The 17097-nt window shown below is 45.9% G+C and overlaps 1 protein-coding gene across 1 annotated transcript in view; it reads right to left on the reverse strand.

Annotated features, from left to right (window-relative positions):
- Positions 1–17097, reverse strand: part of LOC126191562 (retinol-binding protein pinta-like) — a 142636-nt gene that overhangs the window by 34070 nt on the left and 91469 nt on the right. Inside the window, exon 5 of the mRNA XM_049932478.1 lies at positions 11752–11862. Coding sequence (XP_049788435.1) covers positions 11752–11862 — 111 coding nt within the window. The remainder of the gene's footprint in view (positions 1–11751; positions 11863–17097) is intronic.

Consider the following 17097-nt stretch of genomic DNA (forward strand, 5'->3'; position numbering starts at 1 on the left):
TTTCTTCTACAGCTGGTACCATTTTGTCTTGTAGTATGCTCTACTATCTTTGTAGCATCTTCGAATACAGATTAAAAACTATGAGTATGATCCAATAAGCAAGGAAATATACGAGGGCAGTTCAATAAGTAATGCAACACATTTTTTTTCTCGGCCAATTTTGGTTGAAAAAACCGGAAATTTATTGTGGAATATTTTCAAACATTCCCGCTTCGTCTCGTATAGTTTCATTGACTTCCGACAGGTGGCAGCGCTGTACGGAGCTGTTAAAATGGCGCCTGTAACGGATGTGCGTTGCAAACAACGGGCAGTGATCGAGTTTCTTTTGGCGGAAAACCAGGGCATCTCAGATATTCATAGGCGCTTGCAGAATGTCTACGGTGATCTGGCAATGGACAAAAGCACGGTGAGTCGTTGGGCAAAGCTTGTGTCATCATCGCCGCAAGGTCAAGCAAGACTGTCTGAGCTCCCGCGTGCGGGCCGGCCGTGCACAGCTGTGACTCCTGCAATGGCGGAGTGTGCGAACACACTCGTTCGAGATGATCGACGGATCACCATCAAACAACTCAGTGCTCAACTTGACATCTCTGTTGGTAGTGCTGTCACAATTGTTCACCAGTTGGGATATTCATAGGTTTGTTCCCGCTGGGTCCCTCGTTGTCTAACCGAACACCATAAAGAGCAAAGGAGAACCATCTGTGCGCAACTGCTTGCTCGTCATGTGGCTGAGGGTGACAATTTCTTGTCAAAGATTGTTACAGGCGATGAAACATGGGTTCATCACTTCGAACCTGAAACAAAACGGCAATCAATGGAGTGGCGCCACACCCACTCCCCTACCAAGAAAAAGTTTAAAGCCATACCCTCAGCCAGTAAAGTCATGGTTACAGTCTTCTGGGACGCTGAAGGGGTTATTCTGTTCGATGTCCTTCCCCATGGTCAAACGATCAACTCTGAAGTGTATTGTGCTACTCTTCAGAAATTGAAGAAACGACTTCAGCGTGTTCGTAGGCACAAAAATCTGAACGAACTTCTCCTTCTTCATGACAACGCAAGACCTCACACAAGTCTTCGCACCCGAGAGGAGCTCACAAAACTTCAGTGGACTGTTCTTCCTCATGCACCCTACAGCCCCGATCTCGCACCGTCGGATTTCCATATGTTTGGCCCAATGAAGGACGCAATCCGTGGGAGGCACTACGCGGATGATGAAGAAGTTATTGATGCAGTACGATGTTGGCTCCGACATCGACCAGTGGAATGGTACCGTGCAGGCATACAGGCCCTCATCTCAAGGTGGCGTAACGCCGTAGCATTGAATGGAGATTACGTTGAAAAATAGTGTTGTGTAGCTAAAAGATTGGGGAATAACCTGGTGTATTTCAATGCTGAATAAAACAACCCCTGTTTAAAAAAAAAAGTGTTGCATTACTTATTGAACTGCCCTCGTATATTCTTTCTCCGTCAATTTCGGCCGAAGAATGCGGAATTTATTCTGGGACATAGTAAAATACTCATACTTCAGATCCTATAGTTTCATGATCTTCCGATAAGTGGCGGCGCTATATGTTGCCATCAAAATGGCGTTTGCAATGAAGATGCATTCCAACCGGACAGCTGTTACTGAGTCTCTTTTGGGGGAAAACCAGAGTAAATTAGATACTCATAGGTGTTTGAAGAAAATCTACAGAGACCTGGCAGTGAACAAAAGCATGGTGAGTCGATGGGCGAGGCTTCTCTCATCATCGCAGTAAGGTCGCGCATACCTACGATCTCCCTCGTGCCAGTTGGCAGCACATAGCAGTGACTCCTGCAGTACTGGAATGTGCGGAATTTCTCATTCGAGATGATCGACGGATAACAGTCAAGCACCTCGCTGATGCACTGGACCTCTCTGTAGGTGGTGTTGGGCTACATTAATACATACGTGTCAGAAGGCACATTCCACAGTAATTTGGAATATCACAGGCACTGCAGTATCGTATTTATCCGCCGACACTGGGCAATCAGCTTTCAATGAAAATGTCTCTGCGGTAGGGAATATACACTACAGGCCATTAAAATTGCTACACCACGAAGATGACGTGCTACAGACACGAAATTTAACCGACAGGAATATGCTGTGGTATGCACATGATTAACTATTCAGAGCATTTACACAAGGTTGGCGTAGCTGGCGACACCTACAACGTGCTGACATGAGGAAAGTTTCCAGCCGATTTCTCATACACAAACAGCAGTTAACCGGCGTTTCCTGGTGAAACGTTGTTGAGATGCCTCGTGTAAGGAGGATAAATGCGTACAATCACGTTTCCGACGTTGATAAAGATCGGATTGTAGCCTATCGCGATTACGGCTTATAGTATCGCGACATTGCTGCTCGCGTTGGTCGAGATCCAATGACTGTTAGCAGAATATTGAATCGGTGTGTTCAGGAGGGTAATACGGAACACCGTGCTGGATCCTAACGGCCTCGTATCACTAGCAGTCGAGATGACAGGCATCTTATCCACATGGCTGTAACGGATCGTGCAGCCACGTCTCGATCCCTGAGTCAACAAATGGGGACGTTTGCAAGACAACAACCATCTGCATGAACAGCTCGACGACGTTTGCAGCAGCATGGACTATCAGCTCGGAGACCATGGCTGCAGTTACCCTTGACGCTGCATCACAGACAGGAGCGCCTGCGATAGTATACTCAACGACGATCCTGGGTGCACGAATGGCAAAACGTCATTTTTTTCGGATGAATCCAGGTTCTGTTTACAGCATGATGATCGTCGCATCCGTGTTTGGTGACATCGCGGTGACCGCACATTGGAAGCGTATATTCATCATCGCCATACTGGCTTATCACTCGGTGTGATGGTATGGGGCGCCGTTGGTTACACGTCTCGGTCACCTCTTGTACGCAGTGACCACACTTTGAATAGTGGACATTACATTTCAGATGTGTTACGACCCATGGCTCTACCTTCATTCGATCCCTGCGAAAACCTACATTTCAGCAGGATAATGCACGACCGCATGTTGCATGTCCTGGAGACAGAAAATGTTCGACTGCTGCCCTGTCCAGCACATTCTCCAGATCTCTCACCAACTGAAAACGTCTGGTCAATGGTGCCCGAGCAACTGGCTCGTCACAATACGACAGTCACTACTCTTGATGAACTGTGGTATCGTGTTGAAGCTGCATGGGCATCTGTACCTGTACACGCCATCCAAGCTCTGTTTGACTCAATGCCCAGGCGTATCAAGGCCGTTATTACGGCCAGAGGTGGTTGTTCTGTGTACTGATTTCTCAGGATCTATGGACCCAAACTGCGTGAAAATATAATCACATGTCAGTCCTAGTATAATATATTTGTCCAACGAATACCCGTTTATCATCTGCATTTCTTCTTGGTGTAGCTATTTTAATGGCCAGTAGTGTACATCGTGCATCTACGATTGCAGGTTGCTGACTCATAGTTGACGACATGTGGAAGGCTGGGTCTGGACAGCTCAGATAGCCTAACGGCGAGGCGACCGCTTGCGGTAAGTGGTAAATTCGGATTCGAGTCGCGGCCCAACAGAAGTTTTCATTGTCGTCATTCCATTGTAAAGCTGATGGTTATGCATATTCGAAACCGTGAATACATTTCATGTATATTTTATGGATCTTGTCAGATAAATTTGGATGTTACTGTGCGTCTCTGAAACGTGTGAAATGACAAACCTTACCGGGCTATGCTTGTATCTGATGTGGGAGAAGCTAGAAGACAGCCACAGGAAAACAAATGATGTGGGTTTTAGGCAAGCGGTCGTAAAATATCTAACCCTTGTGCCTGTGTTTATGTGACGGGGGAGCGTACAACGCGAGCGATTTACTTGTTTTATCTCCAGGCATCTTACACGTCAACATGCGTCTTAGAACTCGTAATCATTGGTGAATATAGGCCGATTTCATTTTTAATTTAAAAATTGTGAATGACTTAGACATAAACAGCGAAAATATCTCTGAATGTTGTGTAAAGTCATACATACCGCGTAATTTAACAATAGTGATTGACTTAAAATAAGCTCACGGCGATGTAGGGGCGCGACGTAATGGACACAGCGCTCGACGCTGAGCAGGCAGTTGTCTAACGTAGATTTTGATGCAGGGCATCGATTTCTCATGCAATTAAACACCGGAATGACTGGTAAAAAGAACTTTGATCAGATAGTAGAATGAAGGCTTTCACGACCGGGTGACATGGCTGTTGATATACACTCCTGGAAATGGAAAAAAGAACACATTGACACCGGTGTGTCAGACCCACCATACTTGCTCCGGACACTGCGAGAGGGCTGTACAAGCAATGATCACACGCACGGCACAGCGGACACACCAGGAACCGCGGTGTTGGCCGTCGAATGGCGCTAGCTGCGCAGCATTTGTGCACCGCCGCCGTCAGTGTCAGCCAGTTTGCCGTGGCATACGGAGCTCCATCGCAGTCTTTAACACTGGTAGCATGCCGCGACAGCGTGGACGTGAACCGTATGTGCAGTTGACGGACTTTGAGCGAGGGCGTATAGTGGGCATGCAGGAGGCCGGGTGGATGTACTGCCGAATTGCTCAACACGTGGGGCGTGAAGTCTCCACAGTACATCGATGTTGTCGCCAGTGGTCGGCGGAAGGTGCACGTGCCCGTCGACCTGGGACCGGACCGCAGCGACGCACGGATGCACGCCAAGACCGTAGGATCCTACGCAGTGCCGTAGGGGACCGCACCGCCACTTCCCAGCAAATTAGGGACACTGTTGCTCCTGGGGTATCGGCGAGGACCATTCGCAACCGTCTCCATGAAGCTGGGCTACGGTCCCGCACACCGTTAGGCCGTCTTCCGCTCACGCCCCAACATCGTGCAGCCCGCCTCCAGTGGTGTCGCGACAGGCGTGAATGGAGGGACGAATGGAGACGTGTCGTCTTCAGCGATGAGAGTCGCTTCTGCCTTGGTGCCAATGATGGTCGTATGCGTGTTTGGCGCCGTGCAGGTGAGCGCCACAATCAGGACTGCATACGACCGAGGCACACAGGGCCAACACCCGGTATCATGGTGTGGGGAGCGATCTCCTACACTGGCCGTACACCACTGGTGATCGTCGAGGGGACACTGAATAGTGCACGGTACATCCAAACCGTCATCGAACCCATCGTTCTACCATTTCTAGACCGGCAAGGGAACTTGCTGTTCCAACAGGACAATGCACGTCCGCATGTATCCCGTGCCACCCAACGTACTCTAGAAGGTGTAAGTCAACTACCCTGGCCAGCAAGATCTCCGGATCTGTCCCCCATTGAGCATGTTTGGGACTGGATGAAGCGTCGTCTCACGCGGTCTGCACGTCCAGCACGAACGCTGGTCCAACTGAGGCGCCAGGTGGAAATGGCATGGCAAGCCGTTCCACAGGACTACATCCAGCATCTCTACGATCGTCTCCATGGGAGAATAGCAGCCTGCATTGCTGCGAAAGGTGGATATACACTGTACTAGTGCCGACATTGTGCATGCTCTGTTGCCTATGTGCCTGTGGTTCTGTCAGTGTGATCATGTGATGTATCTGACCCCAGGAATGTGTCAATAAAGTTTCCCCTTCCTGGGACAATGAATTCACGGTGTTCTTATTTCAATTTCCGGGATGTGAGGTCGTGGTCCAAGAACTTTTCTGCTCCTTACGTTTCGTCCAGGACTGCGCTGGACTTCCTCAGGTCGGCAAGACTCAGCGGAGCAACGCCTCTGAGGAAGTCCAGCGCAGTCCTCGACGAAACGTAAGGAGTAGAAAAGTTCTTGGACCACGACCTCACATCCCGGAAAGTTTGATCAGATAATTTCAGCACACGCAGACGGTTACTAGTGAAGGTACTTACGGCAACTAATAATATTTGTATTTCAACTTTGTATCAGTAAGATAAATGTCGTTGTCCAGTGTTTTCGCTTTAGCACATGATGATTTGGTAATGCAGTGCTAAATCAGAACTGAATCGCCGTATAAATATATTTTCATTCCTATATTATTTCATTGTTCTGTATGTCTGATTTACTTCTGAGCACTGAATACGAAGCTGAAACTATTAAAGTATTGCAGTTGGATTTATTGTTATGTTTCATGTACTGTAAAAGCCAGTTATTGTGATTCAGTTATATTTTTTTCGCTTCTTGCGTGAAATATATTGTTTCATGATGTCAGATAACGAGATCACAAATGCTGCATTGTTCAGGGACTGTAGTTTGTCAATAGGCATGCAAAGTCGAGGTGATGAATGGTCACGTTTCCTGGATACATTCAGACGAGAAGACTGAAGGTCTGAGTCTGACATGTTAACGACATTAATGGAAATTATGTTGGGATATGAAGAAAGCACTTGTAAAATAGATCAGAGTACCAAGGAACTTACTGCAAAGATTGATCAAACTGACAAAGTTATAAATAAGATGGGTGACGAACGTAAACAGGAGACAGACGCACTCACAGCTCAGTTAGATCGGCAGGTCGTAGAAAATACGAAACGTTTTGAGACAGTCGAATCTGATATCGATGAAGTACAAAAGGGACTCAGCAAAAAAGTTGCGGTCTATGATGAGCACTTTGTGAGGCAGACTAGGGAAATGTAGGAGTGTAAACATAAGGTGCAGGCCATTGTACCAAACCATGATGCTTAGGCACACCATTTAGAACAGGTGTGCAATGAGGAAAACAAGAAGCAATCGCTTGTTGGTAGTGTTAAACAGAAGGTGGGCAGCAGGTTAGAAATTAATTTAAATCAGGAAGTTTCATATCATTGCACACTCCGCTGCACAGTCAAAATCTCATTCTGAAAATGTCCCCCAGGCTGTGACTAAACCATGTCTCCGCAATATCCTTTCTACCAGGAGTGCTAGTTCTGCAAGGTTCGCAGGAGAGCTCCTGTGAAGTTTGGAAGGTAGGAGACGAGATACTGGCAGAAGTAAAGCTGTGAGGACAGAGCGTGAGTCGTGCATGGGTAGCTCAGAGGGTCGAACACTTGCCCGCAAAAGGTAAAGGTCCCGAGCTCGAGTCTCGCTCTGGCACACAGTTTTAATCTGCCAGGAAGTTTCATATTAGTGGAGACTCAGCTGCAGAATGAAAATCTCATTCTAGTATTGACCGGAGGTCGGGGTATTGGCAGATCTCTTTGCACAAGAATTCCATGCAGTACACAGCATCCTTGTATGGAGTAAGGAACTACCAGTACTGTGTACTACGGTTTCGCCAGAATGTTTCTACCTTAGCTTCATAAGATCATTGGACACAGTCCTTGGTAAAAAATTAATTAAAAAAGTGACAATGTGTGTAGGTGATATTTTTATTCTGACCCAGAACATGTTAAGAAAAAAGAAGAGGTACTCATCACTTTTGAATAGGCATTTGAAATGGCAAATTTAGAGAAGTCTGGTTTGGAATGGATGAAATTAAGATTCTTGCACATGTAATTAATGAACAACGATACAAACCTGATGAGAAAAAATTACAAGTAGTTAAGGATCTTCCAGCACATCACTTTCAAAACACAGCTTAGAGGAATTCTCAGGCGATGTGGGTAGTATAGGGAGTTCATCAATGGTCATTTTGATTAATTTTTCTTTTGCTACGAGTATACAAGACAAGAGGAGATGTTGAGTCATAAGCTGATTTACCAAAATATTTACTACCAATTTCAAACATATGATAGGTACGGTAGGCAATTACATCTCTATCATTAAAACTTTCAAGACCAGGTACACTAGGAACTCCGCTACCACCTCTTACTATGGCAACGGTGAACCATCCATTTCCATGTGAGAAAGTGTCGTTTATATCCAAGCTAAAATTAAGAGAACATCCAAGAAATACACAAGGTCCATCGACTAGAGCGTGGGCTGCAACACTCTTCACTGGAATGCGATTTTTCTTGTCTCCTGATGTTGTTGTAAGTTCAATGTTTTCTATGGTTTTGTAGACTGTTGTGCGGCTGCGACGATACCTCCTGTAGGGCATGTTGGAGGCGTTCAATGCAGCTGCCTGTGCAGCAGCAAGACACAGAATAAGCGTAGCGCGAGAGCGCGCTCGCCTATATACTGTGCGAGGACATTGACCTTAGAGTTTTCGCAGTGGGCAGCGGAACGTTATCCCGGACGCGCACACTAGCAGAACTAGCTGTGCGCGTCGCCGCTGGCGCGCCGCCAACACCAAGCGATAAGAGTGTTTACATCTGCATCTTACTAAACAGATTCTGTGGCAATGGCCTGACGAACTCCAATGCGCCTTAGAAGAGATTAAAAAACAACTGTGCAATATGCAGTTACTTTCACTTCAAGACTTGAATAAGGAGTTTTATTTGGCCTGAGACAATTCGGATTTTGGATTGGGTGCACATCTGGACCAAGTGGAGGTGTTAAATCCCGACGATACACAAACTATTCCATTTGTGAGCATGACTAGAACTAAGTGGGGATGTAAATAAACCACAAGGAGAGAGGCATTTGCAACCTTGTGGGGATTCACAAAGTTTATTATATAGCAGGAACATTTACTAAATTGTGTTAATTGAAGGTTGACCGGGGGTCTGAGGGGGGTGGGGGTGGGAGTGGGGAGGAACGCGAAAGGGTTATTGATATCAGCTGCAGATTTTGTGTAGCATCAGCTGTAATGAGTGAAAATCTGTCTGGACCGTTATCACGATCCCGGAATCTACTGCTTATTAGGCAGTTGCCCATCCCCCATGCAGCTGTCGATACTTGCCTCTTTGGTGAACGCAGAGCGTGGTTGTAAAGGAGTCGTGGATTAGCTTCCGTGGTGCATGTATGGTGCAGTATCGGCGCCGTGAGTGCAGAACGCAGTTTCCGTAATTAATATTCATACCGCGAAACTTCTGTATTTCATATCAGTGTTGACAGTTCGCTGGAGGTGATCTATTTGACAATGACAAATTTCGAAATCGTGTGTCGTGTCGACAGAACAACAATCAACCGCATCGAGTCGGCTACGGGACAAGCAACGTAAACATAAAAAATGATAGAGAAACGTATAATATCATGAGTGTAGTTACTTTTCGACCGTATATCTTCCAGATAAATCATCGAACAACCGTGTCGCAACCGGCTGCATGTACTCTCGAGAGATAAACTAAGTACTCCACAAGAACTGACTAATGCCTGGACTTTATGTGTTGTGCTCCAGGGATTTGTACCGAGTGATTCATATTTCAACGGTGGACTTCGCTACGTTCCAGCGGAGAACATGTCTGAACTACCAATGCATAATTATAGCGATTATCGGTATATTAGTTGTGAACAATGCACTCCAGAATTTAAAATACACTCCTGGAAATGGAAAAAAGAACACATTGACACCGGTGTGTCAGACCCACCATACTTGCTCCGGACACTGCGAGAGGGCTGTACAAGCAATGATCACACGCACGGCACAGCGGACACACCAGGAACCGCGGTGTTGGCCGTCGAATGGCGCTAGCTGCGCAGCATTTGTGCACCGCCGCCGTCAGTGTCAGCCAGTTTGCCGTGGCATACGGAGCTCCATCGCAGTCTTTAACACTGGTAGCATGCCGCGACAGCGTGGACGTGAACCGTATGTGCAGTTGACGGACTTTGAGCGAGGGCGTATAGTGGGCATGCGGGAGGCCGGGTGGACGTACCGCCGAATTGCTCAACACGTGGGGCATGAGGTCTCCACAGTACATCGATGTTGTCGCCAGTGGTCGGCGGAAGGTGCACATGCCCGTCGACCTGGGACCGGACCGCAGCGACGCACGGATGCACGCCAAGACCGTAGGATCCTACGCAGTGCCGTAGGGGACCGCACCGCCACTTCCCAGCAAATTAGGGACACTGTTGCTCCTGGGGTATCGGCGAGGACCATTCACAACCGTCTCCATGAAGCTGGGCTACGGTCCCGCACACCGTTAGGCTGTCTTCCGCTCACGCCCCAACATCGTGCAGCCCGCCTCCAGTGGTGTCGCGACAGGCGTGAATGGAGGGACGAATGGAGACGTGTCGTCTTCAGCGATGAGAGTCACTTCTGCCTTGGTGCCAATGATGGTCGTATGCGTGTTTGGCGCCGTGCAGGTGAGCGCCACAATCAGGACTGCATACGACCGAGGCACACAGGGCCAACACCCGGCATCATGGTGTGGGGAGCGATCTCCTACACTGGCCGTACACCACTGGTGTTCGTCGAGGGGACAGTGAATAGTGCACGGTACATCCAAACCGTCATCGAACCCATCGTTCTACCATTCCTAGACCGGCAAGGGAACTTGCTGTTCCAACAGGACAATGCACGTCCGCATGTATCCCGTGCCACCCAACGTGCTCTAGAAGGTGTAAGTCAACTACCCTGGCCAGCAAGATCTCCGGATCTGTCCCCCATTGAGCATGTTTGGGACTGGATGAAGCGTCGTCTCACGCGGTCTGCACGTCCAGCACGAACGCTGGTCCAACTGAGGCGCCAGGTGGAAATGGCATGGCAAGCCGTTCCACAGGACTACATCCAGCATCTCTACGATCGTCTCCATGGGAGAATAGCAGCCTGCATTGCTGCGAAAGGTGGATATACACTGTACTAGTGCCGACATTGTGCATGCTCTGTTGCCTGTGTCTATGTGCCTGTGGTTCTGTCAGTGTGATCATGTGAAGTATCTGACCCCAGGAATGTGTCAATAAAGTTTCCCCTTCCTGGGACAATGAATTCACGGTGTTCTTATTTCAATTTCCAGGAGTGTATTTAGTTACCAGAGTATATTTGGATCTTGTCAAACTTGTATCTCGTTGTGTGTCTCCCCAAACTGTTAAATCACACACATTACAGGATTACACTTCCAGCTGACAGTGGGGAGGCAACTGTGGGAAACCATGTACGTTGGGTTTAGGCACGCGGTCGTAAAATATCTAAACCTCGAACCCGAGTTTATGTGACTTGGGCAGTGTAGTAAATGAGTATTGTATCTCTTTCACCCCCAGGTGTCTTACCCTTTGCAACAGTCGACATTGTACTTGGACTACACGACTGAAAGTCTCATGGCATTCCCAGTATACTACACTGCTATGTGCACTAAAAACGCTCCTCCTGCGACAAGAGATGATCTACACGAATAAAGCTTTTCATGTCTTATACATAAAATCATTATTAAGTATTTTGTGCACAGAACACGTTGACATCACATTATGGATGTAGTCAGTGAGATATTTTGTGAGATTTCGAGTCGTGGCGTGAAAAATTATGTTTTAATTGCGTAACAAAGATGTATTACTGGCGCGTACTGGAGCCCAAGAAAGTGCATAGTTTCAAGTTTTGGATACCGAGCCTATCAATTAGATATGATGCCACATGCAGTTGACAACGGGAGGACGAGCATTTAATCATTTGGCCACTTCCGCCTACCTTTACCTCAAGATCGTCTAGTAAACGGCCCCAGGACACCACACTGGATATCGTGACTGCCTTCTCTCACTGTAGCAGCACCAACTGCCCTCCTAGCATTAGACATGCGATTAATTGCTATGTAGAGAAGGAATAAAAAGAGCTGAAGCACTGCCGGATTGCGCATGGTAATTTCATGAAGCACTTGTTTCATAATACGCAGTCAACCTTGGTCTCAATTGCGTTCAATTCTACAGAAATATTGTCTGTTATATGATTTTCCCTCATTTATAGGAATAAGAGCAGTGAATAACAAAATCAAAACTCGAGTGAGTAATTTTTTCTTACCCTCTTCTGCAACTTTTCTGAGAAAGCTGTCTTCAAAATTTTCAGTACGAAATCAGTTATTTTGTTCGCATTTATCAAATGGAATCCTTTCATCCTCCGGCAATAGGCACTCTGAAAAAAAGAAAGCAATCAGACAGTCAAGTTAAGTCAAAGTTGTTGATTACTGCAATATCCTGTATGGTTACTCATATGTGGCAGGTGATACGGTGCAAGGGACCAATTGAAATGGAACAGTAAAAATTGCAGCGACTCGAGTATAAATCTTAATACAATTGACTGTGAACTGTTTCAACTATCCTAACCAACAGACTTCGAGTGAGTAGCAAAACCTTTTTTATATTATTGTACTATTATAGATAATTATGAAGATAGTGGTATGTGAAACAACTGCCTAATAGGGATGAGGCCACGTTTAGATACAAACAATGCCGAAACAGCTACTGTAATTCCACTGGTAGTGGGAGAGGTAAAGAGAGTAGAAATAATAGTGATTGGGAAACAACTATAAAGGTAATAATAATAGTATTAGTTATAATAACTGTTGAAATGTTGATGTGAACATGACAAAAATGGTGAAGTAAAAGGGTTCTGATAGTAACGGGTTGTAAGAAACTGAAATGTACATAGGCTCTTTTATAGCGATGCGCACTGTAACATGAGTAACTACTGGCAACAAGTGAAACATTACTGTTATTTAAGGAAGCCATTAATTAGCTACCTTTCAGAGATTGAAATGTGAATCTGCTGTGTGAGAGAGCGAAGGGAAGGTGGTTTCCGAGCAATGTAGTACACTCACTTGCACGGTAAAATGTATCACAACCGGTTCCGTTTGACAAGCATCCATTGTCACGTACAAGGATGAATGAAGCTACCATTTTGCCTATATAGTGAAAATAAGTGTAGGAGGTTGGTGCAGTGCGATCAAAATGGTAAATGTCACAGATATACACTCCTGGAAATGGAAAAAAGAACACATTGACACCGGTGTGTCAGACCCACCATACTTGCTCCGGACACTGCGAGAGGGCTGTACAAGCAATGATCACACGCACGGCACAGCGGACACACCAGGAACCGCGGTGTTGGCCGTCGAATGGCGCTAGCTGCGCAGCATTTGTGCACCGCCGCCGACAGTGTCAGCCAGTTTGCCGTGGCATACGGAGCTCCATCGCAGTCTTTAACACTGGTAGCATGCCGTGACAGCGTGGACGTGAACCGTATGTGCAGTTGACGGACTTTGAGCGAGGGCGTATAGTGGGCATGCGGGAGGCCGGGTGGACGTACCGCCGAATTGCTCAACACGTGGGGCGTGAGGTCTCCACAGTACATCGATGTTGTCGCCAGTGGTCGGCGGAAAGTGCACGTGCCCGTCGACCTGGGACCGGACCGCAGCGACGCACGGATGCACGCCAAGACCGTAGGATCCTACGCAGTGCCGTAGGGGACCGCACTGCCACTTCCCAGCAAATTAGGGACACTGTTGCTCCTGGGGTATCGGCGAGGACCATTCGCAACCGTCTCCATGAAGCTGGGCTACGGTCCCGCACACCGTTAGGCCGTCGTCCGCTCACGCCCCAACATCGTGCAGCCCGCCTCCAGTGGTGTCGCGACAGGCGTGAATGGAGGGACGAATGGAGACGTGTCGTCTTCAGCGATGAGAGTCGCTTCTGCCTTGGTGCCAATGATGGTCGTATGTGTGTTTGGCGCCGTGCAGGTGAGCGCCACAATCAGGACTGCATACGACCGAGGCACACAGGGCCAACACCCGGCATCATGGTGTGGGGAGCGATCTCCTACACTGGCCGTACACCACTGGTGATCGTCGAGGGGACACTGAATAGTGCACGGTACATCCAAACCGTCATCGAACCCATCGTTCTACCATTTCTAGACCGGCAAGGGAACTTGCTGTTCCAACAGGACAATACACGTCCGCATGTATCCCGTGCCACCCAACGTGCTCTAGAAGGTGTAAGTCAACTACCCTGGCCAGCAAGATCTCCGGATCTGTCCCCCATTGAGCATGTTTGGGACTGGATGAAGCGTCGTCTCACGCGGTCTGCACGTCCAGCACGAACGCTGGTCCAACTGAGGCGCCAGGTGGAAATGGCATGGCAAGCCGTTCCACAGGACTACATCCAGCATCTCTACGATCGTCTCCATGGGAGCATAGCAGCCTGCATTGCTGCGAAAGGTGGATATACACTGTACTAGTGCCGACATTGTGCATGCTCTGTTGCCTGTGTCTATGTGCCTGTGGTTCTGTCAGTGTGATCATGTGATGTATCTGACCCCAGGAATGTGTCAATAAAGTTTCCCCTTCCTGGGACAATGAATTCACGGTGTTCTTATTTCAATTTCCAGGAGTGTATATGTCACGCCGACATTTATTTCGTTTCAGGAATAGTGTTAGATTTCGTGACAAAATCTTTGTAGTACGTCATTGCTGTAGTGAACTACTGAATGACCAATGCTCCCAGAAGTTGATTTTCGCTGTGCGTGGAATAATTAATTCTTCTCGCTAGTTTTAAATGTATCCAGCCATGTTTAGAGTTTGATCTAATATTACAGCTAGTGTATTCACAAAGTAACATATAATTATGTTTTTCCAGTTAGGAGGAAATTAAGGAAATGTATGCACATAGAACATGAATAATGAACCAGAATAGTTTCGGATTTCGATTAATTAATGTCTTCTACCCATCTCTATAATATAACATTATCCCGAACTTATTAGGATCTGTATTTAATGTGAGGGTAGGTCGGCAGCAAAGAATAAATATTGGGACAGGGACGATGGCACATAAATAAAAATTATGTAGAATAATAGATGACCTGATAACGATCCATAGGAAACACCAGTAACTGCCTAGAGAGGCTACTGTTCCACAGTTCAGTTTTCCGCCACAGAAGGTGTCATTTCCGGTGGGTAAAGTAACCTTAACCCCTCACTTTTCCAGTCTTCAGCTAAAGCTTTTGGGCCAGCAGTCCAATAATGCAGAAACAAAATATTTTGTGCGGCATAAGAATTAAAGATGGCAAATGTAGGTCATTTCTTCTACGCAAAAACTCGTGCACATACTTGACAGTGTGGTCACACCTGGTAGACCCTGCTATTGAGTCTTCATTTGATTTGCTGTTTTAGGTCATACACATTCATGCGTACTAATTAATGCAATTTTTCATCTTGATCACCTTAATTTTTTTAACTTTATGCAATAGCTCGTTTCGTCTTAAACCATCATCGGAGTCACGTTAGAAGACTGTTGATACACTGTATCTCGTCAAATTCATATGTGTAGCCGTACTGTGGACATGTGACTCTTAATGTGATTCTGCTAATGGCTTGAGCCGAAACATGTTAATTCGTATAATAATAAAAAAAGCAGCTAAAATGCAATCAATCAAGGCCAACCTGAAGGCCTATCAAGGTTTCAGCACAACAGTCGAAAGCTTTGAGCCACATTGAAGGTTGACTTGAATACATTATGGGATATTATTGTACCTAGAGGATAGTGCACATAGGAACACACAATGTGTTGTGGTAAGTACTTCGATCTAGCGATTGAATCGTATGAAGGAGTGTACACGGGAAGGCCACAAGCAGTTCTGCCATTTTGTAATGTTTGTTGTTGTTAGACATGAGCTTGTGCATTGGGCAGTATTTACAAATATTTCGCGTTCTAAGTGATTAAGTGCTGTATGGTGTTTTGAAGTTATTTGGAATATATTGTTAAATATTCTTGTAGAGTGCTCCACCGTGAGTAAAATGGTAAATACTTTTAAACCAATTTTTATGACATGTGGAAAGTTAAACTGTACTTCGTTGGTTGTATGTCATCTTCTACCCTGAAACAGAACAGGGTTCTTTTATCATAGTACATGTTATATTTTAAAGTCTTAACTATTTTACCAATCCTGAAAACTGAAATTAGTTTTAGTTTCCAATAGCTTGTATTTCAAAATACGTGTAACTGACAACTTGTTTTTAATAATATTTCCACTTAATTTGACTTGATTTCACTTACTGTTTATTGACATTTGGTAGAGTAATAATGTAACACGTAGACTAGTAGAACAGTATTGACAAGATTTTCTCGATAGCAATGCTTTTAAAATTCAATCGTATAAATATTTCTAGACATATGAAAATTGGAAATTTGAGTTAAAATTGTATGGGACCAAACTGCTGAGGTCATCGGTCCCTAGGCTTACACATTACTCAATGTAACTTAAACTTTACGTTAAGTACAACGCACACACCCATACCCGTTTGGAAAACAGTCATTTTTCAGAGTAATTTTTGTATTTTCGAAAAAAGACTGCAGCGCGTAAAAACTGAATGGCACCATTTAAAAATTAAATAAGAAAATATATTAAACTTCTATTGCAGGGTGAAGTGGAGGAACTCTGAAAGGTTTACTGAAGTACAACACGTTACATCAGTGAAAAGCAACAGTATCAAGCGGCATGTGACTCTTAATATGCGTACATATGTCAAAGCTTCAGCTGTGTGTGTCTACTGAGGTGTACAGTAACGGTATCTATCCCTCCATTTTGACATTTACTAATACAGTCACTACTGTGTCTTCGCACAGCTGCTGGTAGTCGCTTTCAGTAATAAGATATGTTCACATGGCTAGCCACAACAGAGACACACATCGACTCCTGCATATCCAGTTTAGAGCTTATCAAGCATGATGATGGATAATTATTATAATGTGGCTACAGTGTGACTTTCTGATGTACCCTCACAATAATCTTCGTCTCTATCGCTGTATATTTTAGGTCTAACACAGTTTATAAGCAGCTGCTAATATGATAGTCTTATGAGTGCAACATATCATTTACTTCATAAATATTTTAGCCTCATCAATCTACAACTACATCTACATCTACATCTACATCGATACTCCGCAAGCCACCTGACGGTGTGTGGCGGAGGGTACCTTGAGTACCTCTATCGGTTCTCCCTTCTATTGCAGTCTCGTATTGTTCGTGGAAAGAAGGATTGTCGGTATGCCTCTGTGTGGGCTCTAATCTCTCTGATTTTATCCTCATGGTCTCTTCGCGAGATATACGTATGAGGGAGCAATATACTGCTTGACTCCTCGGTGAAGATATGTTCTCGAAACTTCAACAAAAGCCCGTACCGAGCTACTGAGCGTCTCTTCCGCAGAGTCTTCCACTGGAGTTTATCTATCATCTCCGTAACGCTTTCGCGATTACTGAATGATCCTGTAACGAAGCGCGCTGCTCTCCGTTGGATCTTCTCTATCTCTTCTATCAACCCTATCTGTACGGATCCCACAATGCTGAGCAGTATTCAAGCAGCGGGCGAACAAG

The sequence above is a fragment of the Schistocerca cancellata genome, chromosome 6 (assembly GCF_023864275.1).
Source record: "Schistocerca cancellata isolate TAMUIC-IGC-003103 chromosome 6, iqSchCanc2.1, whole genome shotgun sequence".
Taxonomy (NCBI): Eukaryota; Metazoa; Arthropoda; class Insecta; order Orthoptera; family Acrididae; genus Schistocerca; species Schistocerca cancellata.